At 38.2% G+C, this 27,969-nt stretch overlaps 1 protein-coding gene across 9 annotated transcripts in view; it reads left to right on the forward strand.

Annotated features, from left to right (window-relative positions):
* Positions 1-27,969, forward strand: part of ADAMTS3 (ADAM metallopeptidase with thrombospondin type 1 motif 3) — a 335,418-nt gene that overhangs the window by 183,516 nt on the left and 123,933 nt on the right. For 7 of the 9 annotated variants that reach the window (XM_081587060.1, XM_081587042.1, XM_081587070.1 and 4 more), the window contains one exon: positions 22,326-22,482. In XM_081587060.1, coding sequence (XP_081443186.1) covers positions 22,326-22,482 — 157 coding nt within the window. Of the gene's footprint in view, positions 1-22,325; positions 22,483-25,745; positions 25,995-27,969 lie in introns of those variants that run through there. The other 2 variants (XM_081587096.1, XM_081587085.1) reach the window with 2 other exon arrangements.

The raw sequence follows: 27,969 nt of genomic DNA on the forward strand, positions 1-27,969 counted from the left end.
ACAGAGTAGGGTTTCACTGAAAGAATGAGAACTGAGCAGTGCATGTTCTTTGCTTTCCAGCTGAGATGGCTGCTGTTCCAACGCAGAACTAGTATTTCTGAGTGTTCATTTTAAGAATAACATTTTGTTACTTTTCCTCTGAATATATTGTAAATATAAATAAATATTCTGAAATATATAAAAAGCTTAGCATATACTTTCTTCTGGTGTGAACCAAATATAATGATTATATAGAAAATGTAAAAGGGAAATGCATCCTTGGTCCTTGGTCCCATCAGTGAAAAGTAAGGTTAATGGACTCAAGGTGATTTCCAAGATAACTTTCAGTTCTAAAGCTCTGTCAGTTTTACTAGTTCTTTTAATGACCTAGGTATTATGCTTTTCATTCAAATGTTGAATGATGTATAATAGTATAGCCATCAACGTCCTGGTAAGGAGCAGTGACGTTCTTTAAAATGTTTAAAGAATGTTTAAACTTTAAAAAGTTTAAAATGTTTAAAAGTTTAAACTAGATAGGTTTCATAAAGGGACTATTTAACAGGATGTGGGCAAGGTTAAGGGAACTGACCTGGGATGGGGAGGCACTCAGAGCTCATCAAACAACAAATGCTGTTTTGTCCCAAGATCTCAAAAGGCCAGGCAGGTAAGTGGTATTAAAGCTGGGACCATGAAAGAGGGCAACCAAGGGGACTGGACACCACCACTCTCAGATATATGCTGTGGTAGTGAGGAGAAATAGAGACAAACACCCGACTTTCTCTTCTTTCACTTACTGACATGGAGGACTTTATGGGCCAATCTAAGAAGTCACATATATTACTCCCACCCACATTCCATTGGCTAGTATCTGGACACACTTCGTTGCAGGGAACACTGGGAAATGAAGTTCTTCTGTGTCTCAGTAAATGTCAAGAATGACTTCCAACTTTCTGAGCGCAACACCTGTCAGATTGTGGTTAGGAAGCTGTCTTGGGCTTTCTTCTCATTTGCTGATAATTTATCCATAATAACGCCCACCTTTTTGTCTCATTGTTACTTGTTCTTCATTGACTCTTTCTTGGTTGTAGTCAGTGTATAGAGATCTTACATATCTTTCCTTTCTCCTCCCCCAAGTATCTCTGTCCTTTACCCTGCTTTATTTTCTTTATACTATTTATCACTATATGAAAGTACATTATTTACTTACCTTGTTTATTGTCTTCACTAGTCTTTTAAGCTTTATCGGGTAAGACTTTGTCGCGTTCCTCCTTATGTCCCAATTCCTGGAGCACTGAATGAGCCATTTTAGCACTGTGCCACAATCCATTCTTCACATTATTATTTATGCCCGCTGCATGTTCTAATTGTTCACTTTCATTTCTCTCTTGAAAACTTTTCCTTTGTTCTCTCTAGTTTGATTTATGATTTGCTTTATGGTTATTCTAGTTAGTCTAGTGAAAGAGGCTTTATTGATGAAACCAGAAGCCATCCTACAGTCTTAAGAGTTCATGTTCCAATTTTTAATTCCTTTATATGTTCTCAGATTCCCACCTAATTTATTTATGATGCCTTTCAAGTTTCTTTGCTGTTGTCCCTGTTCAACTTCTGTTATAATCTCTTGCATGATCTGAGGATTTGCCTTCTCTTCTAGCCATACTTTCCCTCAAATTCTTGTAACAGTTTTGGAAGCTTTATCCCTATCACCAGACCTTGCCTCTCTAGGGCTTCCCTGGTGGCTCAGTTAGTAAAGAATCTGCCTGCAATGCAGGAGATCTGGGCTCCATCCCTGGGTCGGGAAGATCCCCTGGAGAAGGGAATGGTAGCACACTCCAGTATTCTTGTCTGGAGAATTCCATGGACAGGGGAACCTGGTGGGCTACAGTGCACGGGTTCACAAAGAATTGGACTCAACTGAGTGACTAACACTTTAACTTTTTCCCTTTCTTAGCTATACAAGTTAGTCTAAACAATTAAAAATAATGTATAAGGATTAAATATTTGCTTTCATTCACTACATGCTTTTTCACCTTGACTCTAATTACATTCTTTTTTTTTTTCATTGTTATGTAACAAACCACTCAAACTTGGGTATAAAACAATATCTATTTTATTCTGTTCTTGGATTTTTGTGTGGCAAGAATTCAGAGAGGGCAAGTGTGGATGATTTGTCTTTGCTCCAGAATAGCTGGGTCCTCATCTGAGAAGGTTCAAAAGAATGCGAGGTGATTCGAATTGCTGAGTGTTGGGATTATGTGGCGGTTTCTTCATCCACACGTCTGGTGACTACAATGAGTGATTCAAAGTCTTGGGCTGTTACTCAAGTGCCTACGCATGGCCTCTTCCGGTGGCTCGGGTCTCTCACAGTTCGGCAGCTGGATCTGAGAGGAAGCATCTGGAAAGAGAGTGCTCTATGTGAGTGAGGCAGAAGCTTCAAGATATCTTCCAAACCTGGCTCAGAAATCATTCAGTGACACCTCCACCACATTGTTTTCATTACAAATGAATCGCAAAAGCTGGCTTGGGTTTCAGGGAAGGCAATTAAAATTTTCCTCTAGATGGAGTGGTGAAGTCACACTGAGGAAAGCAATGTGGAATGAGGACTGTGTTGTGGACCATCTTTGGAAATTAAATCTACCGCATTGACCTATATCTAATTCATAGGGTTTCTTCTGTTTAACTCAATGCAGTTAAAAATGCCCTGCAGCCTTGTTACACAAAGTGTCATCCAAAGACCAGAAGCATCCACGTCCCCTGGGAGTGTTTTCAAAATATAGAATCTCATACCACTCAGTCAAAATCTGTATTGACAAGATCCCCAGCTGATTCATCTATACTTTAAAGTTTGAGAAATACTGCCGTGTGAGGCACTGACCATGATGCCAACTTGCCAATATCCACCTAATGGCAGAAAAATATCAAGTGCTGAAAGAACACTTGAAGTGGTCCAGATTGAATTCCTATTTGCAGGCAGCATTTCAGTACTTTAGATTATACTTGTCATTACGAATTTTAACTTTATTGCTGTTAATTGTGAGCTAGCTTACCTTTTTAGGAACATTAAATATATCTTCAATATATATCCTCAAAATTTAGTGTAATGCACAAATGTAGCTAAAATAAGTATTAATCATTAATCTCCTTGACTCAAGAGGATTTGGAATGGCTATGTAGTTTGGTATTTCTTATTATGTTAAGTGTGTGTGTGTTAGTTGCTCAGTCATGTCCAACCCTTTGCAACCTCATAAACTGTAGCCTTCCAGGCTTCTCTGTCCATGGAATTCTCCAGGCAAGAATACTGGGGTGGGTTGGCATTTCCTCCTTCAGTGGATCTTCCTGACCCAGGGATCGAACCCAGGTCTCCTGTATTGCAGGCAGATTCTTTACCATCTGAGTCACCAGAAAGCTATAATGTAACAATGCTATTCTGAATAATTTCCAAGATAAAAACTTTAGGTTCTTTTGGATTTAACATTCCCCTTAAACTATTTTTAGTTGTTGGAATTTATAAAGCTTTTTCTTTCTTGTGACATCTGTTAGTATATATATTTTTTCTACTAAATGAATGACTGTGATTTTTAATTTTTCTTTTAACTATTAAGATAGTCTGACTCATTCTTCAGACTGTTAAAAACTTGGAATATGTATAGATATTTTATTAATATCTTCAGTAGATGACTGTTATGTAGAGTTCAATTCCTAGATTCCATTTAGTCATGTTTACTTTAAATAGTCTTCTTAAAATTTGTTTTAGCATAAGGGAGTAAACATCCCCAAATTAATTTTGGTTGGCACATTATTTTTTAAGCAGTTTTTCTCAAACTATAATTTCCATACTAACACTATTTGCAGCATTTTAAAAAAATGCTTGTTAAAATTGCAGGTTTCTGATCTGCATCCCAGTCCTTTTGAATCAGACTCTCTGGAGTTGAAACATGGAAAAATCTCTGAGGTTGGGACCTAATTTCTTTGGCACACTAAAGTTTGTGACCTACTTTACATTAATCTAATCATCATTTCAAGTTATTTATCATGGGAATAAATGGGTCTTGGGATATTGGCAGAGAACAGCTTTTCAAATACATGTCTTTCCTGGGAGCTCTACCCTTGGAAGATAATTTAACTGGAAGTCATTTTTGTGATTAATCTAGTAAAACTCTTGTATTTTTCATATAATGAAACTGAGCGCTAAAGAACTTAAATGACTTTTCAAAAGTCATACTAGTTAGTAGCAAACCTCTGATCAGAACCCACATCTTGTGTGAACCAAGTGAAATTCCTCCTTTATGCTCTCTAAGCTAGGGTTGCTTAATCTTCAAGCCTGGCAGTTAAGTATGTTCAGTTTAGTTCAGTTCAGTTCAGTCACTCAGTTGTGTCCAACTCTTTGTGACCCCATGGACTGTAGCATGCCAGGCCTCCCTGTCCATCACCAACTCCGAGAGTTTACTCAAACTCATGTCCATGGAGTCAGTGATGCCATCCAACCATCTCATCCTATGTCATCCCCTTCTCCTCCTGCCTTCAGTCTTTCCCAGCATCAGGGTCTTTTCCAATGATTCTGTACTTGGCATCAGACGGCCAAAGTATTGGAGTTTCTGCTTCAGCAGCAGTCCTTCCAATGAATATTCAGGACTGATTTCCTTTAGGATGGACTGGTTGGATCTCCTTGAAGTCCAAAGGACTCTCAAGAGTCTTCTTCAACACCACAGTTCAAAAACATAAATTCTTCAGTGCTCAGCATTTTTGATAGTCCAATTCTCATATTCATAGATGACTACTGGAAAAAACAAAGCTTTGACTAGACGGACCTTTGTTGGCAAAGTAATGTCTCTGCTTTTTAATGTGCTGTCTAGGTTTGTCATAACTTTTCTTCCAAGGAGTAAGCGTCTTTCAATTTCATAGTTGTAGTCACCATCTGCAGTGATTTTGGAGCCCCCCCCCAAAGTAAAGCCTGTCACTGTTTCCCCATCTATCTGCCATGAAGTGATGGGACCAGGTGTCATGATCTTAGTTTTCTGAATGTTGAGTTTTAAGCCAACTTTTTCACTCTCCTCTTTCACCTTCATCAAGAGGCTCTTTAGTTTTTCTTTGCTTTCTGCCATAAGGGTGGTGTCATCTGCATATCTGAGGTTATTGATATTTCTTCTGGCAATCTTGATTCCAGCTTGTGCTTCATCCAGCCCAGTGTTCCTCATGATGTACTCTGCATATAAGTTAAATAAGCAGGGTGACAATATACAGCCTTGGTGTACTCCTTTCCCAATTTGGAACCAGTCTGTTGTTCCATGTCCAGTTCTAACTGTTGCTTCCTGACCTGCATACAGATTTCTCAGGAGGCCGGTCAGATGGTCTGGTATTCCCATCCCTTTAAGAATTTTCCAGTTTGTTGTGATCCACACAGTCAAAGGCTTTGGCATAGTCAATAAAACAGAAGTAGATGTTTTTCTGGAACTCTCTTGCTTTTTCAGTGATCCAGCGGATGTTGGCAATTTGATCTCTGTTTCCTCTGCCTTTTCTAAATCCACCTTGAACATCTGGAAGTTCATAGTTCATGTACTGTTGAAGCCTGGCTTGGAAAATTTTGAGCATTGGTTTGCTAGCATGTGAGATGACTGCAATTGTGTGGTAGTTTGAGCACTCTTTGGCTTTACCTTTCTTTGGGATTGGAATGAAAACTGACTTTCTTCAGTCCTGTGGCCACTGCTGAGTTTTCCAAATTGGCTGGCATATTGAGTGAAGCACTTTTACAGCATCATCTTTTAGGATTTGAAATAGCTTCACTGGAATTCCATCACCTCTACTAGCTTTGTTTGTAGTGATGCTTCCTAAGGCCCACTTGACTTCACATTCCAGGATGTCTGGCTCTAGGTGAGTGATCAGACCATTGTAATTATCTGGTTCATGAAGATCATTTTTGTATAGTTAGGTATGTTACAAGATCATAAAGTCTTGAACATTTAATCAGGAGGGATCCACTGGTTTTCTGAATTGGTTCCCAGTCTTTGATGCTTTTAGTCATCTAATTTAATTTTTTTCTAGTGATTTTTTTGTACATACTTATAAATCTCATCATGACTTGGGGAAATAACCAGATAAAATGCATTTACATGAAAAACTGAACATGCAAAACCAAATCAGATAGAGTAGGGATGAATTCTCTTTATGAAAAAGAACAAAAGTTTTCTTTAAATGAATAAAGTATTTATATGCCATAAACTCCACAAATGTTAGATGCTTATGAAAATCATTTTACTAGATTTTTTAAAATTAGTTTATTTATTTTTTAACGTTACAATATTTTATTTGTTTTGCCATACATTGACATGAATCCACCATGAATATACATGTTTTCCCCCTTCCAGATATTTTTAAGACTTTCTGAAATTTGTAATAGGGAGACTCCCTCCTTGCATCCATCTCCAGATTCAGTCTCCTTCATTCCCTCTTCCTCTTCTTCACTTTTGTGTCCCATCCTTTCCCTCTGGAATTGTACAAGCACAGTAGCTATGGGTAAGCCATAGTACACATGATCTCTTTTTAGGATGTTCAGTCATTAAAATGACTTTTAAACTGCAAAAGGTACTTAAAAGCATTGCACAATTTCAGTTTTTCAATTTTATGCTTCCCTCTGCAAAAGATAATATCAACTGTATTTTCTGTGCCTTAACATTTGGTGATATTTTACCTTTATACATATTTAGCAACAAATTTATCCTTTCTCATGACTGTTGAGGCATATGTATCAGACACATATACTGGAGATGGAGAAGGGCCTGGCGTGGATTTTTACTGTGTAGTGGATGGCACAAGGACTCCTCAGAGGTTCCTGCTCTGTTTCTCTGCTGCTTGCTCATGTACATTGTCTCATTTTGCTGAATTTGGAGTCGAAAGCTTGATTGAATTAATGTCTCTTCTTTTTTTTTTTCATTAAATTATTTTTTTGCTCTTTTGTTCCCCTCTTATTGGTTGCTTTGATTCTGTTTTGTTGTTGCTGTTGATACTGTTTTTTTTTTCTTTTTTTAAATTAATTTATTTATTTTAATTGGAAGCTAATCACTTTACAATATTATAGTGGTTTTTGCCATACATTGACATGAATCAGCCATGGGTGTACATGTGTTCCCCACCCTGAACCCCCCTCCCACCTCCTTCCCCATCCCATCCCTCTGGGTCATCCCAGTGCACCAGCCCTGAGCACCCTGTCTCATGCATGGAACCTAGATTGGTGATCTATTTCACATATGATAATGTACATGTTTCAATGCTATTTGGTTTGCTTTATGTTTTACAAAGAGCAATGAGAGGAAATAACAGAATGTGAAACAGAACGCCAGTCCAGGTTCGATGCATGGGACAAGTGCTCAGCGCTGGTGCAATGGGATGACCCAGAGGGTTGGGATGGGGAGGGAGGTGGGAGGGGGGTTCAGGATGGGGAACACATGTAAACCCATGGCTGATTCATGTCAGTGTATGGCAAAAACCACTACAATATTGTAAAGTAATTAGCCTCCAACTAAAAGAAATAAATGAAAAAAAAAAGAAATAATGGAAAATATGCTGTTTTGGTTCACATAAGTCCTCTGCCAATATTATTGAGGTTATAGCTTGGATGTGTGTATTATTAATATAGATGGGATCCCTCGCTATACAAAATCCAAATTAAACATAAAAACATTTAATGTTTATATATTATATTGTATACCACAGATCATTAGGAAATTAGAGGCAAGTAAGATTTAGAGTTATAAACTGTCACATTTTGTGAAAAATAATAAAAATAATTAATCCTTAACTTTTCAAGAATACTTAGATGTTTGTGAAACATTGAATAATGCTAAATAAACATTGTTAATACTTTTAATCCTATAATTCACACATTTTCGGAAAAATGTGTTCTTGTTTCAAATTAAACCATCATGTCTTAGTTTTAGCTTGCAGTATATAGTCTTGTACTCTTGTACTTTAACTTAACAAGTACCTACCTCCTTCAATATGATAAACATATGCATTTATATGCATTCACACAGTAAAATGTTGAAAACAGAAGGAAAAACAAGAACAGGAAAACTAATGTCCAAAAGAGTTCAGTATCCATGGTTTCATGACACAAAATTGTCTTAAAGAGAGAATACAAATTTGACTTTGAGTTTTCTCACAGATATTGGTTAGTGACATAATATGAAGTGCTGATCAAATAAAAATGAACCAAATCTGTTTCTGTTACTAAAATCTGAGACTTTTTGTCCCCCTGGATTTTCACATAGCAAACAGAGTAGGATATTGAGGTCTTCAGCAACACACATACTGTTATTAGACAGTGAGCTTCCTAGGGCTCTTTTGTACAGATCTCCTTCTTCATAGGGTGATGTTTTGACACTTTATATTGCTGATTAAAACAGTCTTATCAAAGGGCCCAAATAATGGTGGTTTGGCTTGATGGAGGAAAGGAATGGTGATGGAAATGATAAAAAATAAAGCAATTTGACTGGATGTATAGAAAATCCTTTCACTTTCAGGAAATCTTCCTAGGATTGTATTTCTTGCAACCTAGATTTTGATAAAGAATCAGACAGTAGAGGGTTGGAGGTTATGCTGTCTAACTAAGGAACTGACATGGTGATGTCAATGTCTAATGTCACTGGTTAAAGTTAGACCCATTTGCTTTAGCAATTAACTGAATCAAGATGAATTAATTGAGTACAGATTATTGAGTCAAATAGGATTTTTTTTAAGGACTCCAATTATAACACCTGTCTGACTGGAGTATCCACTCCCTTCATGGAAAATATTCTGCAAACATTCATTTAGTGTCACATCAGTTTGCAGAGGATTATGTTAGATGCTGTTGAGATTCAGCATCCAGAAGGATTATTGTTCACTGAAATGCCAGCCAAACCCAAAAATGAATGTTGAATTTGATTACATTTATATTTTAGTTCAGCTGACATCTTATTCAGCATCTCTTACTTCCCCCATACTAGCATAGTTAACATAAATAATTATAAATAAATATAATAATTGTATTGACAGTGATAAGTACCATAGAAATACAGATACAATGCTGGGAGTCCAAAATTAATAAAGATTACTTCTGACTTTGGAATAAGGGAAGGCTTTGTAGTAACCAGTGGCATGGTTTGGGGGATATATTAGCTATTTCTTAATCTTCATAAGCTCTATCCAAGTGCATCCCAAATAATAAGCTTCTTTATGTAAATAAATTGTGCTTTTAACACAATTTTGTGTTATTTCTCCTTATTCTCTTCTCCATCCTTTCTCAGATATTTTGCCTTCTCTGTAGGAATTTGGAGGATGACATTGAAATACTTCCTAAAATTCAGGAAAAGTGTTGAAATCATGTTCATATAATAACATCTGTCCATTCTAATGATAAAATGGAATTAGGCAACGTGCTTTATTGACATTGGGATAGAAGAGATATTGGAGGAAGCAACACCGTCAAACGGTGAATCTCAAAATGTGTTTTTATGAATCTTAGTGAGCTAAGATGGACTTGTTGTACCACTGAAGTATAATGATAGTCTTTCTTAAATATTACATCTGCATTTATTCTCTCTTGCATACATACACAACATTAATATAAATTTTTCTCAGTGTTCTTCTAGACATTTAAAACTAAACTAAATTTAATTAAAGTAGTTTAGTTAAAACAAACCAGACGTTTAAAACATCACTACTTCCCTATTTATGACCTAGTTTAAGATTGTAACCAGTTTAGCACAAAATAATGGATATCTAGTTAGCTTCAGCTTCAATTATGTATCACATACAAATTTCCTGGAATTCTAAAAAAGCTGCCTAGCTCTCCTCTCCTTCCTTCATGGAGTTGAGAATCATTGCATTAAAGCAGCATTTAGGTGTCACAGCTGAAAATAGAAGGTTTCCATAGCAGAAGATTTTTAGAATATCTGGCACAGAATTTTCAAAAAACCGTAGTAAATCTTGTTTAAATTCTTCTTTAAAGGTCTTTCTTATTGATTTTCATTTTAAACCAAGTTGAACACAATTTAGTCTTTTCTTAGTGACTGCTGTTTATTATTGTCGATATATAAGGACTAGAGTTTCACATTTGTGGTAAGTCTTCATGGTTTACAAAGGGGATTCATGGACATTATCTCAGCTGAAACTCCTTGGACCCCACACCCCTTACTTTTGTTTGCCATTTGCATTTTGATGAGGATTAGGAAACCATCTAACTTGGTTTAGTAGAACTGGGTGTCAGATATGACTGCAAGAACCTCACCTAGTGAATGAGGAGGCTGTTTCCATACTCAGAAGCTATTATTAAGCTATTGGCTTAATTCTGTTTTCTTGGCAGTGTTTGAGCTGAGTGATGTAGCTGGAAGAGTTGACCAGATGAGAGAGTAATTATGCAGCTGGCTTTTTAGCATAGATCATTGTTTTATAAATATCCTCTCTACATTGATGTCAAAGCAATTGTGTGAAGATTTAATTAAAATTTAATAAAATATGTTTAATCTCATGCTGTACTAAATATAGTAGATATTTTAAAAATGTATCTGCGTTAAATTTTGGAAAATAGTTTGAGAAATACCATAAATATTTCCTGTATTGCTATGTAAGATCACAGAAGGTAAATGTGGAGGTTTTGTGTCATAAAGGAAAATTTTTGAAATATTGCCTTGATACCATACTTCCCAGGTGGCGCTAGTGTTAAAGAATCTGTCTGCCAGTTCAGGAGACACAAGAGACATGGGTTCAATCGCTGGGTCGAGAAGATCCTCCAGAGTAAGAAATGGCACCCCACTCCAGTATTCTTGCCTGGAAAATTCCATGGGCAAAGGAACTGCAGGCTGTAGTTCATGGGGCCACAAATAGTCGGACATGACTGAGCAACTGAGCACACACGATATATAAATTAAATAACATTTAAGATACATAAGAAATTATTGCATCTGTTTAAACAGAATCTTTTAGGACCATATGTAATCTCATGTGTGACATTTCTAAGTTATAATTAAAAGTTGTAAATTTCTGGCAGCATTGTAAGCAATACCAATACTTAGAATGTCATAGTTTGAAACTGCCTAATTTTATACATATTGAATTCTATTCCTTTAAATGACTCCACTGCATCCTGTGAAATAAAATTGTGAGGACTTCTCAGTCCTCACAGGAGTGTGAGTTATTTAATATTAGGGTGCAACAATTCATGGTCTTTGAGCTTCCAAATATATTTGTTGAATGCCTGACTACTTAAATGAATATCTTATGGATAAAAGAGTCTTTACTACTTAACTATGAGTACTGATGATTTTTTGCATGGGTCAGTCTTGTCTAAAAACACGAGATTTTTTTCCCCTTTAATTGGAGTACAGTTCATTTACAATACTGTGTAGGTTATATTCTATTGTAGGTTATTATAAGATGTTGACTATAATTTCCTCTGCTATACAGTACATCCTCATTGCTTATCTATTTTGCATATAGTAGTTTGTATCTGTTTGTATCCTTACTTCTAACTTGACCCTCCTCCCCTCCCCCCCTTTGGTAAGCGTAAGTTTTTTTTCTATGTCTGTGAGTCTGTTTCTTTTTTGTATATAGATTCAGTTGTCTCATTTTTTATATTCCACATGTAAGTGATATCATATAACATTTGTCTTTCTCTGTCAGACTAGTTCACTGAACATAATATTCTCTAAATCCATCCATGCTACAAATGTTAGTATTTCATTCTTTTTTATGGCAGAGTAATATTCCATTGCATGCACATAAACACACATATTTATCTCATCTTTTAGTCACTCCATTTTTGGTAACTGCTGAGGAAGAAAAATCCATATGATGTGGTAGGAAGAGCAGGCTGAGAATCTACCTATAATGGCTCTGAACAGTCTAGGATCTGAAATATATGTGGCTTTACCACCTGGTCCTTTCATAACTCGTTGTAGTATCTCTTCAGCTCCCACTACTCCATCACTTCTGTTTCTCTAGTTTCCTTTGCACAGTCTTCATCTTTTGTGTCCTCTTCACTGCAGTTGCTTTAACGTTGAGGATATTTCTCTTTTGATGCCCATGACATGCTACTCAGTGTTCCTCCCACCTCTCTTGCCATTTTTTAAATTTTCCTTCTAAGATGTTTTATTTTCACTTGTCCACTTCTTACAGTAATTTCCTCTCCCAGTGTCCGTCAAATACGAGGCACCTGCTTCAAGCCAAGCTCTGTTCTAGGCCTTGAGATACAGCAGTGAATTTGACACAGTCTATGCTTAATAAAGTTTGTGTCCCAAAAGGATGACAGACACTCATGTAGGTAATTGAGGTAATGCCTCAAAAGGAAAAAGGCTAGGATAGCTAGGGAAGGGGAAGCTAATTTATGTAGGTGGGGAAAGTGCTTGTAGGGCTGGGGGAAGTAGGGCTAGGGGCCATATGGCTAGAGCAAAAAGAGCAAGATATGAAGTGTTAGGAGAAGCGTGACAAATAGAGAATTTCAAGCCATATAGGACCTTGTAGACCATGGTCCTGAGTTCAGATCTTAGGAATTTCCCATATAGTAATATTCTGAGGTTCTGTGAGCTTTCCCCAAGATTTGCTGTTGGCTCTCCCTCAGATCTCTTTATGAACTTTTCCTGTTCATTTTTTCCCTAACAGTTTTAGCTATTGCCTTTGAGAAGTATCCCATTTCCAATATATTTGTGGCCATGGAAATTTTTCTGAATAAAAATTCTGCATCTCTCCTTTGCATGTTGGATATTTTCACCCTTACTGCAAGTGAACATGCTTAATGAACTGATCATCTTCCTGCCTTTCTAATCAGCTTTCTCTGTTAGCTTTTCTATTTCTGTGAGCAAAAGCATTAATTTCCTAGTCACCCAACTTCAAAATTTTGGAGATTGCACCTACTCCCCTTCCTTTATCTTTGCTTCTCATTTTGTCATCCAGTAAATATTTATTGAGCATCTAGTTTGTGCCAGGCACTGTTTTAGGCACTTGAGATACAGAATGAACATAACAGACTGAAAGTAAATTCCTGACAAGCAGGATATTGCTGGGACATTGACAGTGAACAAGGAACATGATAAATAGTTAGGTTAGCTAGTGCATCAGAAAGCAGTGAGTACAATGGAAAAGAAGGGCAGGGTAAGAGAGTTTGGGGTGCTGGGTGAAGGAAGCAGGTAGATAGTCAGGGTGTGCTTTACTTAGGTAAAGGAGGTGAAGGAGTTAGACATGTGGAATTCCAGGGGAAGAAAGATTTCAGGAAGGGAAAATACAAAGGGAAATGCCTTTCTAGTGCAAAGGCCTTAACAAAGGCACCTACCTGGAGTATCAGGGATCAGCAGGGAGCTTGTTGTGGCTAAAGTGGAACCAGCAAGGGCAGGAGTAAAGAGATGAGGCCCAGGAGATGGTGGTGCCAAGAATGGGCATCTTGAGAACTTTGAGTATTAATATACATGGCATGGGTATCCTTGGAAGATTTTACTTGTTTTTTTTTTTTTTTTTAATTATTTATTTATTTGACTGTACCAGGTCTTAGTTGCAGCCTGTGAACTCTGAACTCTTAGTTGTGACATGTGGGAACCTGGGTCCCCTGCACTGAGAGCATGGAGTCTTACCCACTAGGCTACTAGGGAAGTCCCCCTTGGAAGGTTTTAAGCAGAGGAACTTCCATGTTAACAGGTGACCAACTATTTTCTCCTGTAATCACTCGTGACTTTATTCCTTTTTTCTTTCTCTTTCCCCTTTTCTCTTCCCATTTCTGCTTCTGCCACCTGAACTTTTAGCCTCATGCTTGCTTGTTTTCTAGTCTTTCTTCCATCTGGAACTTAATCCTCAGATACATCTTAAAACACCACTTCATGGGGCTTCATGGTGGCTCAGTGTTAAGGAGTCTGCTTACCAGTGCAGGAGACACAAGATCAATCCCTGATCTAGGAAGATCCCACATGTGGTGAAACTACTAAGCCTATGTGTCACAGCTGTCGAGCCTGTGAGAGCCTGCAAGCCACAACTACTGAACCCACATGTGGCAACTACTGAAGCCCTTGTGCCCTAAAGGCCGAGATCCACAGCAAAAGAAGCCAGCACAGTGCGAAGCCTGCACGTGGCAATTAAAGAGTAGACCCCACTCTCCACAACTACAAAAAACACTTGTGCAACAACAAAGACCCAGCACAGACAAAAATAATAAATAGATAAAAAATATTTTTAAAATCCCACTTTCTTTTAGCCCATCTGATCAACCTTAGTTGTTCTCCATGCCACAAGTTAAAAATTCAGATACAAGGTGACACGAATCTTCTGTAACCTGTTTCCCAGAGCTGCCGTGCACAGACTCTGCTCTGAATGAGCGGAGTACCCACAGCCCTCAAGCATGTGTTGGGGTTTTGTACTTCACAACCTTTGTTCAAGCCTGAACTGTCTCACTTCTAATGCCTTCTCTCACACTGCCAGCACAGCAATCCTCCCACCTTTTGAAGACCATCAGAACCTCTAAAAATTCTCCATCCCCTCCCTTTACCTTGCATTCATGTCATTTTTCATCAAAAATGTATTGAAGGCATAATTTGTGTGGCCGTTGTGCTGGTACTTAAGGAGACAAAGGTGACTTAAGAGACACAAGTTCACTTCAGGAGCTGACAGTGCCGTATGTGCTGTGTGCTTAGTCGCTCAGTCACGTCTGACTCTTTGCGACCCCATGGACTGTAGCTTGCCAGGCTCCTCCGTCCATGAAACTTTTCAGGCAAAAGTACTGGAGTGGGTTGCCATTTCTGATTCCAAAGGATCTTCCCCACCCAGGGATCAAACTCATGTCTCTTGTATCACCTGCATTTCAACTGAGACCTGGAGAATAAAACACAGCCAGCTAAGGGAAGTGTGGCATGGCAGGAGAGGAACCTTCTAAATAGAACCAACAACGTTTCAAAGGTCTGAGGCCATAAAGAGCATGGGGATATCAAAAGAAAAGCGACACTGAACACAGGCCCCTCAGGCTGGGGCACTGAAAGTACTGGGACAGGGGCAGTTCTTGGGGGTCGATAGGCAGGGCTGGGGTGATACAGGCCTTGAAGGAGTGTGGTTTTAAGTGCAATGGGAAGCAACTGAAGTGTTTCAAGCAAAGGAGTGACATGATCTTATCTGAGTTTGAGCTGGCCACCTGTTCATCAAAATCCATTGTCTTTCCTCCCTGGGCACACAGCCAGATTCTGTTTCCTGACTTTATTTGCAATTGGCTGTAAGCCAGCCAGGCGACTGTATCCTGCCCGTGGAAGTAAGTGGTACTGGTGACATGACCAGGGCTAGCTCAGAAAAATCTTCCGTGTGGGTTTCCTCCTGCTGTTCCCCCTTCTGACTGGGCAAACATGGCAGCCCATATTGAAATGGCAGAGCCACCATCAGTCTGGACACCTACATGGCAGAGCAGAACCCCCGCCTGGCTGACCTAGAAATAGTCCGAGCTTCTATGTGAGCAGGAAAGCAGCACCTGCTGTTTTGAGCCCTTACATAGTCTGTCCATTTGTTATCACATTCTAGCTTGTCTGAAATAACACCATAATTTGAAATAGTAATTTTTGGCTGCTGTGCTGTGTGGAAAAGTGAGACAGTGTGAACAATAACAACGGCCAAAGTGAAATTCCCATAGGCATTAGGGAGATTTCAGCTGAAATAGACTTTGGGTGGAGAATCAAGAGCTCCTTTGACAGTTGGCTTGTGCAGTAGGCTGGTGGGCAAAGAATCTCCCTGATTTGGCTTTCAACTGCCGTTATCATTTACTGTCTGGACTTTTCATACTATACATCACTGAATACCTTTAGGCATATATTTCATTTATTTGGCTAGATTGCCCTCAACTGGAGGGTAGGTGAACCATGTCTTTGAGAATTTTTATTTTACTAAGGTATCCAGTACAGTGCTTTAGATAAGATTTTTTTTTCATTAAACTTTGCTTACATGATGAATAAAAGGGTAGGCTCTCACTAAATGCGAAGGAAATCCAAAAAAGAGGGGGGATGTATGTATTTGTATAGCTGATTCACTTTGCTATAGAGTAGAAACTAATACAACATTGTAAAGCAACTATATTCTAATGAAAAAATTTTTTAAAGAAGTCAGGCTCTCAGATTTCCTGTCCTTGGAGTTATATCAGAGGTTATGTGTTCCAGCTTTTGCCTTGCCAATGACACTGCCTCAACCTCGTTTAAATTTTCATTGTCTTCTAAGGGGGAGGGTTAGATGTTTTAAATTTCACTGTGACCTAGTGGAGAAAGTAACATCATGGGGCCCGAGATTTGAACATTTCCAATAGAAGGTATGTAGAAATGTTTTTAATGGCATGTGGGCTAATCCTCCTGCTTTCTCCATGGCTTTCAAGTGTCCCCAGTAGTCATTGCCCATTGCTAAGAGGTTGCTGGCTGCTTCAGTGACCACTGTTTCCACTCAGGTTTAGGCATTCATCTGGAGAATCATTATGATCTATGAAAAGTCTCAACAATAGGAGGCAATTTCTGTAATCCAAATGAGCAATGATGAGGTCTGTAACTAAGGAAGTGGCAGTGTAAATAGATGGGAAAAGAATGAAAGAGACTTTACAGAACACTGTGACTGAATGGATTTAGGGCAAAAAAAAAAAAGACTTGAATGAAGATGAATACCGATAAACTTCAATCTGTAGACTTTGATATGCAACAGACCTGTGTTTCCATGATAAAGCCAGTTAACACTGGCTCCCATCAACAGATAGTGTTAGTAATGAGGCTGGACATTTCAGCCTTCGATGTGGTCCTGTTAGTTAACTTTTTATATGTTTGCTGTGTTTATGCTTAGTTTGCACGTGTTTTATGAACATTATCCCTGGTGGCTCAGATGGGAAAGAGTCTGCCCACAATTTGGAGACCTGAGTTCGATCCCTGGGTTGGAAAGATCCCCTGGAGAAGGAAATGGCAACCCATTCCAGTATTCTTGCCTGGAAAATCCCATGGACGGAGGAGCCTGGTGGACTACACTCCATAGGGTTGCAAAGAGTCGGACACGACTGAGCAACTTTACTTTCACTATCTATGAACACTATTAACCCATCCATGCATGAACAGGGCAAAAAAGTGATTTCAAAATTACTGGGAAAAAGAGATTTAAGGATATGACATTAATGCTAAAGAGATTAAAACAAAAATTGAAAAGCATGAGAAAGATGTTGGATATTGTGTTTGTAGAGGAGACAAATCCATTAACAAGAGGACAACTCTGAAGGATCAAGATCTAATCATGCCGCTTGTGAAAAAAAAAGCATTTTTCAGTACAGCACTAGGGGAAAAGTAATTGACCAGATGAGGAAACAACTCCAGATATTGGAGTTGTGTCTGGAAGATCGACATTACTACTGAATGCCCACTAGCTCAGTGTTCTTTGTAGTGAAAGGGTAGAAGTTTTTTCAAGAGGGTAAGACTAACCACTGTGGGAAAGCTGCAGTGGTATTTCATTGTAAGACAAGGTGACATAAATTCAAAGGCTGTTTGAATGTGCACAGTAGTTAGGGGGATGTAGAGATGGCAGGTGGAGACACCAGAGCTTCTGAGAATGCCCTCTGAGGCTTACACGGGGTGGGGGGGTATATCTAGTAAAGAAGACAGAATAGATAATGGGGACAGATGTTAATGCAACAGAAAAGCAATAGCCATAGGCATATTTGTTGAAAACAGATGCTACGAGGCAAGGTTTACCTGCATTTCATGTCTGTGCTTGACACGGGGCGGTAGAGCCATTAGACCAGCAGTTAGAAGGGGTGGGAATCATCCCCTTCCCCTCGCCTTTATTCCATGGGAGTGAGTGACCTCACATGTGAAAGTATAGAATAAGAGCCTCAGAAGAAGAATATGACTTAGATCTGATAAATACTTTCAAATAATTACAATTCCACACTAATACATTATTTTTTCAACTTTGTTTCAAATAAATGTGCTGCTGCTGCTGCTGCTAAGGCACTTCAGTCGTGTCCGACTCTGTGCGACCCCATAGACGGCAGCCCACCAGGCTCCCCCGTCCCTGGGATTCTCCAGGCAAGAACACTGGAGTGGGTTGTCATTGCCTTCTCCGATCAAATAAATGTACTGCTATTTAAATTAATATAACATATTAGTGCATGTAATATTAATTTAGTATTATATTAGTCTATGTAATGTTAGATTTTATTAGACTGATTATATATTCTTTGTAGCCAAAGATGGAGAAGCTCTCAGAAGTTGACTATGGCTCAGATCATGATCTCCTTATTGCAAAATTTAGACTTAAATTGAAGAAAGTAGGGAAAACCACTAGGTCATTCAGGTATGATCTAAATCAAATCCCTTATGATTATACAGGGGAAGTGACAGATACAAGGGATTAGATCTGATAGAGTGCCTGAAGAACTACGGACAGAGGTTCACGACATTGTGCAGGAGGTGGTGACCAAAACCATCCCCAAGAAAAAGAAATGAAAAAAAGATGAAATGGTTGTCTTAGTAGGCCTTACAAATAGCTGAGAAAAGAAGAGAAAGGAAAGGCAAAGGAGAAAAGGGAAGATATACCCATCTGAATGCAGAGTTCCAAAGAAAAGCAAGGAGAGGTAAGAAAGCCTTCCTCAGCGATCAGTGCAAAGAAATACAGGAAAATGACAGAATGGGAAAGACTAGAGATCTCTTCAAGAGAATTAGAGATACCAAGGGACATTTCATGCAAAGATGGGCACAATAAAGGGCAAAAATGGTATGGACCCAACAGAAGCAGAAAATGTTAAGAAGAGGTGACAAGAATACACAGAAGAACTATACAAAAGAGATCTTAATGACCCAGATAACCATGACGGTGTGATCACTCGCCTAGAGCCAGACATCCTGGAATGTGAAGTGAAGTGGGCCTTAGGAAGCATCACTACGAACAAAGCTAGTGGAGGTGATGGAATTCCAGCTGAGCTATTTCAAATCCTAAATGATGATGCTGTGAAAGTGCTGCACTCAATATGGCAACAAATTTGGAAAACTAAGCAGTGGCTACAGGAATGGAAAAGGTCATTTTTCATTCCAATCCCAAACAAAGGTAATGCCAAAGAATGTTCAAACTACCGTACAATCGCACTCATCTCACATGCTAGGAAAGTAATGCTTAAAATTCTCCAAGCTAGGTTTCACCAATACGTGAACGAAGAATTCCAGGTGTTCAAGCTGGATTTAGAAAAGGCAGAGGAACCAGAGATCAAATTGCCAACATCTGTTGGATCACAGAAAAAAAGCAAGGGAATTTCAGACAAACATCTACTTCAGCTTCACTGATGATGCTAAAACCTTTGACTGTGTGGATCACAACAAACTGGAAAATTCTTAAAGAGATGGGAATGCCAGAGCACCTTACCTGCCTCCTGAGAAACCTGTATGCAGGTCAAGGAGCAACAGTTAGAACCAGATAAGGAACAATGGACTGGTTCAAAATTGGGAAAGGAGTACATCAAGGCTGTAGATTGTCACCCTGCTTATTTAACTTATATGCAGAATTCATCATGTGAAATGCCCAGCTGGGTGAAGCACAAGCTGGAATCATTGTTGCCAGGAGAACTTTCAATAACCTTAGATATGCAGATGACACCACCCTTATGGCAGAAAGTGAAGAGGAACTGAAGAGCCTGTTGATAAAAATGAAAGAGGAGAGTGTAAAAGCTGGCTTAAAATTCAACAATCAAAAAACTAAGATCATGGAATCTGGTCCCATCACTTCATGGCAAATAGATGGGGAAACAATGGAAACAGTGACAGACTTTATTTTCTTGGGCTCCAAAATCACTGCAGATCGTGACTGCTGCCATGAAATTAAAAGATACTTGCTCCTTGGAAGAAAAGCTATGGCGACCCTAGACCGAGCATATTAAAAAGCAGAAACATCATTTTTCCAACAAAGGTCCATTTAGTCAAAGCTATGGTTTTTCCAGTAGTCATGTATGGATGTGAGAGTTGGACCATATAGAAGGCTGAACATTGAAGAATTAATTGGTGCTTTTGAACTGTGATGTTGAAGACTCTGGAGAGTCCCTTGGACTGCAAAGAGATCAAACTAATCAATCCTGAAACAATTCAATCCTGAATATTCATTGAAAGGACTGATGCTGAAGCTGAAGCTCCAGTGCTTTGGCCACCTGATGCAAAGAGTGGACTCATTAGGAATGACCCTGATGCTGGGAAAGATTGAAGGCAGGAGGAGAAGGGGATGACAGGATGAGATGGTTCGAACGCATTACTGACTCAGTGGACATGAGTTTGAGCATGCTCTGGGAGATGGTGAAGGACAGGAAAGTCTGGAGTTCTGCAGTCCATGAGATTGCAAAGGGTGGGAAGTGAATGAGTGACTGAACAACATTAGCGTATGTGGGACTTGCCTGGTGGCTGAGCCATAAAGAATCCACCTGCCAATGCAGGACCCATGGGTTTGATCCCTGGATTGGAAAGATCCCCTGGAGAGAGAAATGGTAACCCACTCCAGTATTCTTGCCTGGGAAATCCTATGGACAGAGCAGCCTGGCAGTCTACAATCCATGGGTGCCAAAAGAGTCAGACATGACTTAGCGACTAAAACAACAAAATAACAGTTAGTATATGACCTTTACAATAGGAATATGAGTTGTAGCTATTTGAATGTAATGTGGACTCGATACTTAGTGAAGAATAAATTTCAGAGAAACTATCATTTCTCTTCAACCATAGTAGTGAATAGTGTAGTCCTGGTGTTTTCTAAGTAAATCAAAGATGAAACAGAGTCATAAAAACACCAGGGAGGTGAAAGGAAGGAACTGAATGTCAGATAACCTTTTCATTCAAAAGGATGAAGCTGGAGAAGGAAAGAAATATGTAAAATCATGAAATTAGATTAATATGGGCAAAACTTGAGTTGGTTCTTCAACTTAGTATTAGATATGTAGAGTTTCCAGTGAAACTGAGGTGAATTAAGGACAGAAGTAACTTTATGTATGGCGTGCCCCATGGAACTCATTCCTCTCAAACCATGGTGATATGATGGGAAGATATAAATGGGCTACAAAAATATTTAGCAGCAGTGGACAACAGCGCCCCAATGGGTTACTATGGGAAATCAGAGATTTTTCTTGAATTTATGTTCCTGTAAGTTTTTTTAGAGATAAAATACTGAGTAGAATACATACATGTAGACCGATGAAACTATATAGATTGTGTGATGTTCTTACTCTTACCCTGTGTAAGGCTCTTATTTTGCCTTATGTGCATGTCTGCTAAGTTGCTTCAGTCGTGTCAGGCTCTTTGTGACCCTGTGGACTATAGCCCAACAGGCTCCTCTGTCCATGGGATTTTCCAGGCAAGAATACTGGAGTAGGTTGCCATGCCCTCCTTCAGAGATCTTCCCTACCCACGGATCAAACCACATCTCATGTCTCCTGCATTGGCAGGTGGGTTCTTTACCAGTAGCGCCACCTGGGAAGTCCATTTTACCTTACATAGGGAAAGAACAAATTAACAAGATGCTGTCAGTCGGGCTCTCTCCCCCCACACCCTCACGCCCTCTAGCCCCGTGTTTGATGAACAGTGACTTTGCAGGGTTATGTAAGGGCTGAGATCACATAGCACTACACATGCACCTCACAAGGTTCTCGCTTGGCCATGGGCTACATTGTGTGGTATGCCTGTTATGAACTTCACCGTGAAAGCCCTGGCTGCTGCCGCATCAGGGCTACACTGGAGTGACCCGTGGTTACGTTATATGAGGTTATGTTATAGCTGCTGCTATAGCTGCTTCTCTCCTGCCTGCTTCATCAGCCAGGAGAAAACAAATGTGTCTGCAGTTCCTACTGTTCCTTGAGTCTTCATCCAGCCTCTGATTTCCTGCATTGCCTGCCCTGGGTTCAGCAAACAGTGTGAACAGCAAGACAATTGGCATCACAAGTAGGATCAGCAACACCTAGGAATATTTTATTCCTACCATATATGAATTTCTATCTTTGAATAACTGAGATTTATAGTAGCTTAACCATTTTAATCTGGTGGTTCAGATGGTAAAGAGTCTGCCTGCAATGCAGGAGACGTGGGTTCGATCCCTGATTTGGAAGACCCCCTGGAGAAGGGAATGGCAACCCACTCCAGTATTCTTGCCTGGAGAATCCCCTGGACAGAGGAGCCTAGTGGGCTACAGTCCTTGGAGTTGCAAAGAGTTGGACACAACTGAGCAACTAACAGTAACTAACCAGTTTGAATTTATAACCAAAAGTAGAAAGAAAGTTCATTAGTTTTCAAAAATTGTATTCTTAACCATTTAAAAAATTAATTGTAAGCTAAAGATGATAGATATTTCTTTTAACATAACACATTTTATGTTTTCTCTAGGCTGGAATGATAAAAAGTGATAATGATGAGTATTTCATTGAACCCTTGGAAAGAGGTAAGCAGATGGAGGAAGAAAAAGGAAGGATTCATATTGTCTACAAGAGATCAGCAGTAGAACGGGCTCCCATAGACATGTCCCAAGACTTCCACTACAGAGGTAGGCATCTTTTACAAGCCTCAGTAGTTAACTGTGATTCTAAGATATGATGAAAACAACTCTCCCATCAGTAAGGAGAATGTTATAGTCATGTGCCTTTGTATAATGTGGAAGAAGCAAAAGAAGCTCATATTTATAAATTATGAAATATGGCTTGCCATTTTTTAAATGCATAAGAGAAATACATATTACAGGTGTTATTTTATTTCAAGGCATCATTCACCCAATTTGTTATTTTTTATTTCTTCTAAATTTTCACATTAAAATGATCTTTTCCCTAGCTTGGGTTAAAATTTCAAAGTGTGTCTTTCAGGATAATCTAAATTATGCATTATTAATATTATTTTAAAACTTTTAAAATGAGATATATTGACAGAGCAAAGAATTGTATTTTGTTTGAAGTCCAGCATGATAGATAACATTTGAAAATAAGAATGCTATTTGATTTCACCTATTTTGCAAAACTTTTTACAATGTAAAAGTGACAATTAGTTGAATGATTCTGTCAAATTTTATTTTAAGGTAAGCTAGGCCACTAAAGTCAAGTGAATTATTGCCTGTCAAGGTTTTCTGTTTATTTTTTGTTTAATGAGATCGAAAAGTAACTTGGTATTAAAGAGATGTTTTTATAAGTTTGGTATTGAAATTCCCTTTAAGGATGTGGAAAATAAAGGAATAATAGGAGTCTGTTTTTTAACCAAATCTCAAAAAGCCTATACAGTTGACCCTTGAACAGCACTGGGGTTGGAGTGTGAATCCTCCTTGCCCTTGAAAATCCACATATGATTTACAGCCTCATCCCTTACATGTGGGTCCTCTGTATCTGAGGTTCCCCATCCTCAGATTCAACCAACTCTGGATTCAATCAACTAGGAATCAGCGGATCATGCAATACGGTAGTATTTACTGTAGAAAAAAATCCACTTAGAAGTGAATCCAGGCAGTTCAAATGCCTGTTGTTCAAGGGTCAACTGTATTTTCTTTTGTAAGGCCAACTTTCTAAATTAAAGGCAATGGAAATTTCCCCTAGGGAAATGTCAGGGATACAGATAATCTTGTTAACTTAGCAGCCATCTGTCTTCTAGATTAATGATGTCTTCTGAGAGTTGTTGTCTGGTTATTGGTCTGAGGTTCAGATGCCACCATCTTCCTTTTATATGTGGTATTCATTGAAATAGTACTATTTAAAATGCATTTAAAATTAACATGGCCTGAAAATTTTTTGAGAAATTTCTGATTTGAAACAATAGGCCTGTTTTAACAGATGCAGTGCTATGAAATGTGTGTCTAGCCCACAGGGTCACTGTGGTATAATAGGAAGGAAATACACTCTGCAGTTAGAGAGACATGATGATGATAATGCGAGTAATAATAATAATGTGAGTAATAGCTCTACAACATAAGTTGTTAGATTAGTAGTTAACATTTTGGAGCCTCAGTTTCTTTATCTGTGAATAGAGATCAGAAATAAATATCACACAGTTGTATTAAGTATTAGAAATAATACATGCAGATTGCTGAGTGTGACCCTCAGCAATAATAGGTCCTGAATCAGTGTTAGCTGTAGTTATTATTATTAATTATTGATATTAATTATTTTGTGCAAAAAATTTACATGATAGGAGTTTTATTAAAGTTGAATAGTTAGACATTGCTTTCTCACATTTTGTGAATGCATTACCATTAATTCTCATTTATAAATATTGTCATGCTTTAGAAATGTTAATCTAAATCAAAAGATGGTTATATCAAAGGATAGATTGTAGGATACAGTGCTTTTTCTATAATCCTGATTGTTGTCTGTTAAAAGTATCTAATATCTTTTTTGAAACAACAAACATCTTTTAGAAAAGCATAGCCCCACAGACTATAGAAGGGTCTTGGAGGACTGGAAACCAGATTAGTCTCTATGAATGTCCTTCTCTGCTCCATCTATCATACTGTAGTTTCACCAAACTGTACCCTGTTCCTCCACTGCAGTCTCTGATATATCTGTTTCTATAAATAGCAGCCTTTGGTGCTTTCTAATAGTCTGATATCTATAGGGAAAGAGAGATTATTCTTTTCTTGAAATAATAAAATAATAAATATTATGTTTAATACCTACTGTATTTTTAGATGTTAAATTAGACAAAATAATTTAGGAGTCAAGGTATATACATTTAAAAGAATTGGATATAATTAATTTGGGACATTATTTTATGAGACCATTAAAAATATAAATTCCAGTAGCATCAGTATCAGTATACTTAGATTATATGAGGAATTTTTAAGAAGACAGACTCTGAAAACAGTTTTCCAATTGCAAATCGAGGATTACTCTATAGTAAAAAGTAGGCCATAACCTAGGGTAATATATTTTGGAAAGGTTTTCAACAGTCATGGGTCAAAGCAAAAGGGGTTCCTTTGTTAACTCTCAGTTACCTTAAAACTGGAACCAAAATAGAGCCATTCAGTTCTCTTAGAATATTCCATGATAAACCTTAGTATGAACTTCACAATTTTTATTTTCTTATTTATGCAGTTCCGATTGAACTGAGTTGCTGGTGCTATCAATTTACCTCCTTTGGAGAGTCTTAAATTGTAATGATATATTTTAAAAGTGTAAATATCTTCCTAGGGTAAATAGAGATTCAAATTTAGAACCTGAAATACCATACTATAATATTTAAATTATTCTTTTAATTTCTTGGTTTCAGGACTGAAAGCCAAGATTTTTCATGGACTAAATACTTTCCAAGTGAAAATTAAGAATATATTTTTATAATTCATTCCAGCATTCTGAAATGTAAAATTAAACAGATTCTAGAATTATAAAGGTATATTGGTTTATAAATGAAAACTGTAGTACAATATAAAATAGTAATTTTGGGGGTCAATATAGGATGTTATTTTAGGAGATACAAGGTCTCTCTCCAATGAGTTATAGGAAGAGGAGTAAAATATATAAGATAAGCCTTCCTCAGAAAGAAATGTATTTGAGGGCCACGGTCTTCATAAATTTCTCTAATAAGTTAATATAAACACTCATCAGGAGGAGTTTTGATCATAAGCAAGGCACTTCTATCCCTTTACAGCTTCATCAGTGGGGCCCTTGTAAATAAATACTCTGCTGTTATTTTGCTAGTCATCACACATTGCCTGGCCACATTTCTTGCTTTGTCAGTTTAGTAGTTCAGAACTGCCATTCATGTGAGGTCTGTGGTTTGTTGCAAGTGTTCTAAGTTAAAACCAATTATGACATGAACTAGGTGAGTAGTAGTGAGTTGGAGAGAAGGAGCCAAACTGGGTTGAGAATGAAGTAAAATAGATGGGGTTATTTTGATAGAGTAGTTGTTGGGGTAGAGAGAGAGGAAGAGTGATCATGGATGACTCAGAATCCTAATCTGGAAGACTAAAGAATTCTGTTTCCAGAATTCAGGTATTTCACATGAGAAGTAGGAATAGACTTGATGAAGAATGACAGATGAGAATAATTTTGGATATATTAACTTTGAAGATCCATTGGGACAGTAAGTGCTCTAAAAAATACATAGTATATTTTCAGAACCATGTCCCAAAGTCAATGTATGACTGTCATTATGTACCTGTTGCAGTAGGGATGGGTAGAAGTGATCTTGGGAGTCAGGTGGCAGATATTGGCTCACAGTTGCTTAGAATGTCTCTGCTTCCTTCTACTCTCTCATTCCTAACTCCGTATCAGTGAGAATCAGAAATTGAACATTGCACAACTTTGGGAACCCATGAAAGATCTTTGCTACCTATCACTATAGGATGACACCACCCTTATGGCAGAAAGGGAAGAAGAACTCAAGAGCCTCTTGATGAAGGTGAAAGAGGAGAGTGAAAAAGTTGGCTTAAAGCTCAACGTTCATAAAACTAAGATCATGGCATCTGGTCCCATCACTTCATGGGAAATAGATGGGGAAACAGTGGAAACAGTGTCAGACTTTATTTTTTTGGGCTCCAGAATCACTGCTGATGGTGACTGCAGCCATGAAATTAAAAGACGCTTACTCCTTGGAAGGAAGGTTATGGCCAACCTAGATAGCATATTTAAAAGCAGAGACATTACTTTGCCAACAAAAGTCCGTCTAGTCAAGGCTATGGTTTTTCCAGTGGTCATGTATGGATGTGAGAGTTGGACGGTGAAGAAAGCTGAGCACCGAAGAATGGATGCTTTTGAACTGTGGTGTTGGAGAAGACTCTTGAGAGTCCCTTGGACTGAAAGGAGATCCAGTCAATCCATCCTAAAAGAGATCAATCCTGGGTGTTCATTGGAAGGTCTGATGTTGAAGCTGAAACTCCAATACTTTGGCCACCTCATGCGAAGGGTTAACTCATTGGAAAAGACCCTAATGCTGGGTAGGATTGGGGGCGGGAGGAGAAGGGGATGACAGAGGATGAGATGGTTGGATGGCATCACTGACTCGATGGACATGGGTTTGGGTGGACTCCGGGAGTTGGTGATGGACAGAGAGGCCTGGCGTGCTGCAATTCATGGGGTCACAAAGAGTCAGACACGACTGAGCGACTAAACTGAACTGAATTGAACTATAGGAAAGAAGATTATGTCCTTAAAAACAAAACAAACAAAAAAGAGAAAAAAAATATGGTTCTACCATACTCAAGAGCCCTAAGGTATTCCACTTGACTGAAAGCAAACATCTATTTTAATTCCTTATCTTTAAAAATATTTACCTAGGTTTCCATTAAAAGTCACAGCTTTGAACCTGTTGAGATGATAGATTATATAGTACAATTCAACAACAACATCAGCAAATCCTCAGTCATTCCCATATATTGCACAGATTTACTTTCCTTGACCCTTAAAGAGGTTATATTGTTTTTGAAATGTGGAAAATTATAAATATCTGTTTAAAAATATATTGAACATGAACTTATAAAGTCACAAATATAGTGCTCTGTTCTAGAATTATTCTTTTGAGAATAAGACCTAAAACAGTTTTATGTTTGGCAATTTAAATAATATCTTCCAGTACAGAACTGGCAGGTATTCACAACACATACCACACCCAGGTTCTGGCAAAGAATACCATCCTTTTCATTAAACGACAAATATAAACTTGGCATGCTTATGATAAAGAAACTTGTCTACTTCATCATGGGGGAGAGTTGAAGTATTCTTTTTCTGATTTCCGCTTTGGGAGTATGGAAATTACATCCGTTTTTGGCATCTTTAGTTTGGACAAAATTGTTTTATATATTACTGATTTGAATTTTACTTGGTAAAAACATGGCTAATAAAGTATTAAAGGGTCATAAAATTCACCACCACTGTTTAAATTAGTCATCAGTCTAAACTCAGATAAAAAGGAAAATACATGTCTGATCATCTCTTAGGAATGTCTACATTGTCATCAATAAGTAGTTTGTTTTAGGTAGTCTATTTTTCTGGGGGGTGGGGTACACTGTACTTGTATGACATCATTCAGCTTCTCATAATTTTTTTCTGTATCTCTAGGC

This window comes from Giraffa tippelskirchi, chromosome 1, assembly GCF_054371585.1.
Source record: "Giraffa tippelskirchi isolate mGirTip1 chromosome 1, T2T-mGirTip1v1.2.pri, whole genome shotgun sequence".
NCBI classification, from domain to species: Eukaryota; Metazoa; Chordata; class Mammalia; order Artiodactyla; family Giraffidae; genus Giraffa; species Giraffa tippelskirchi.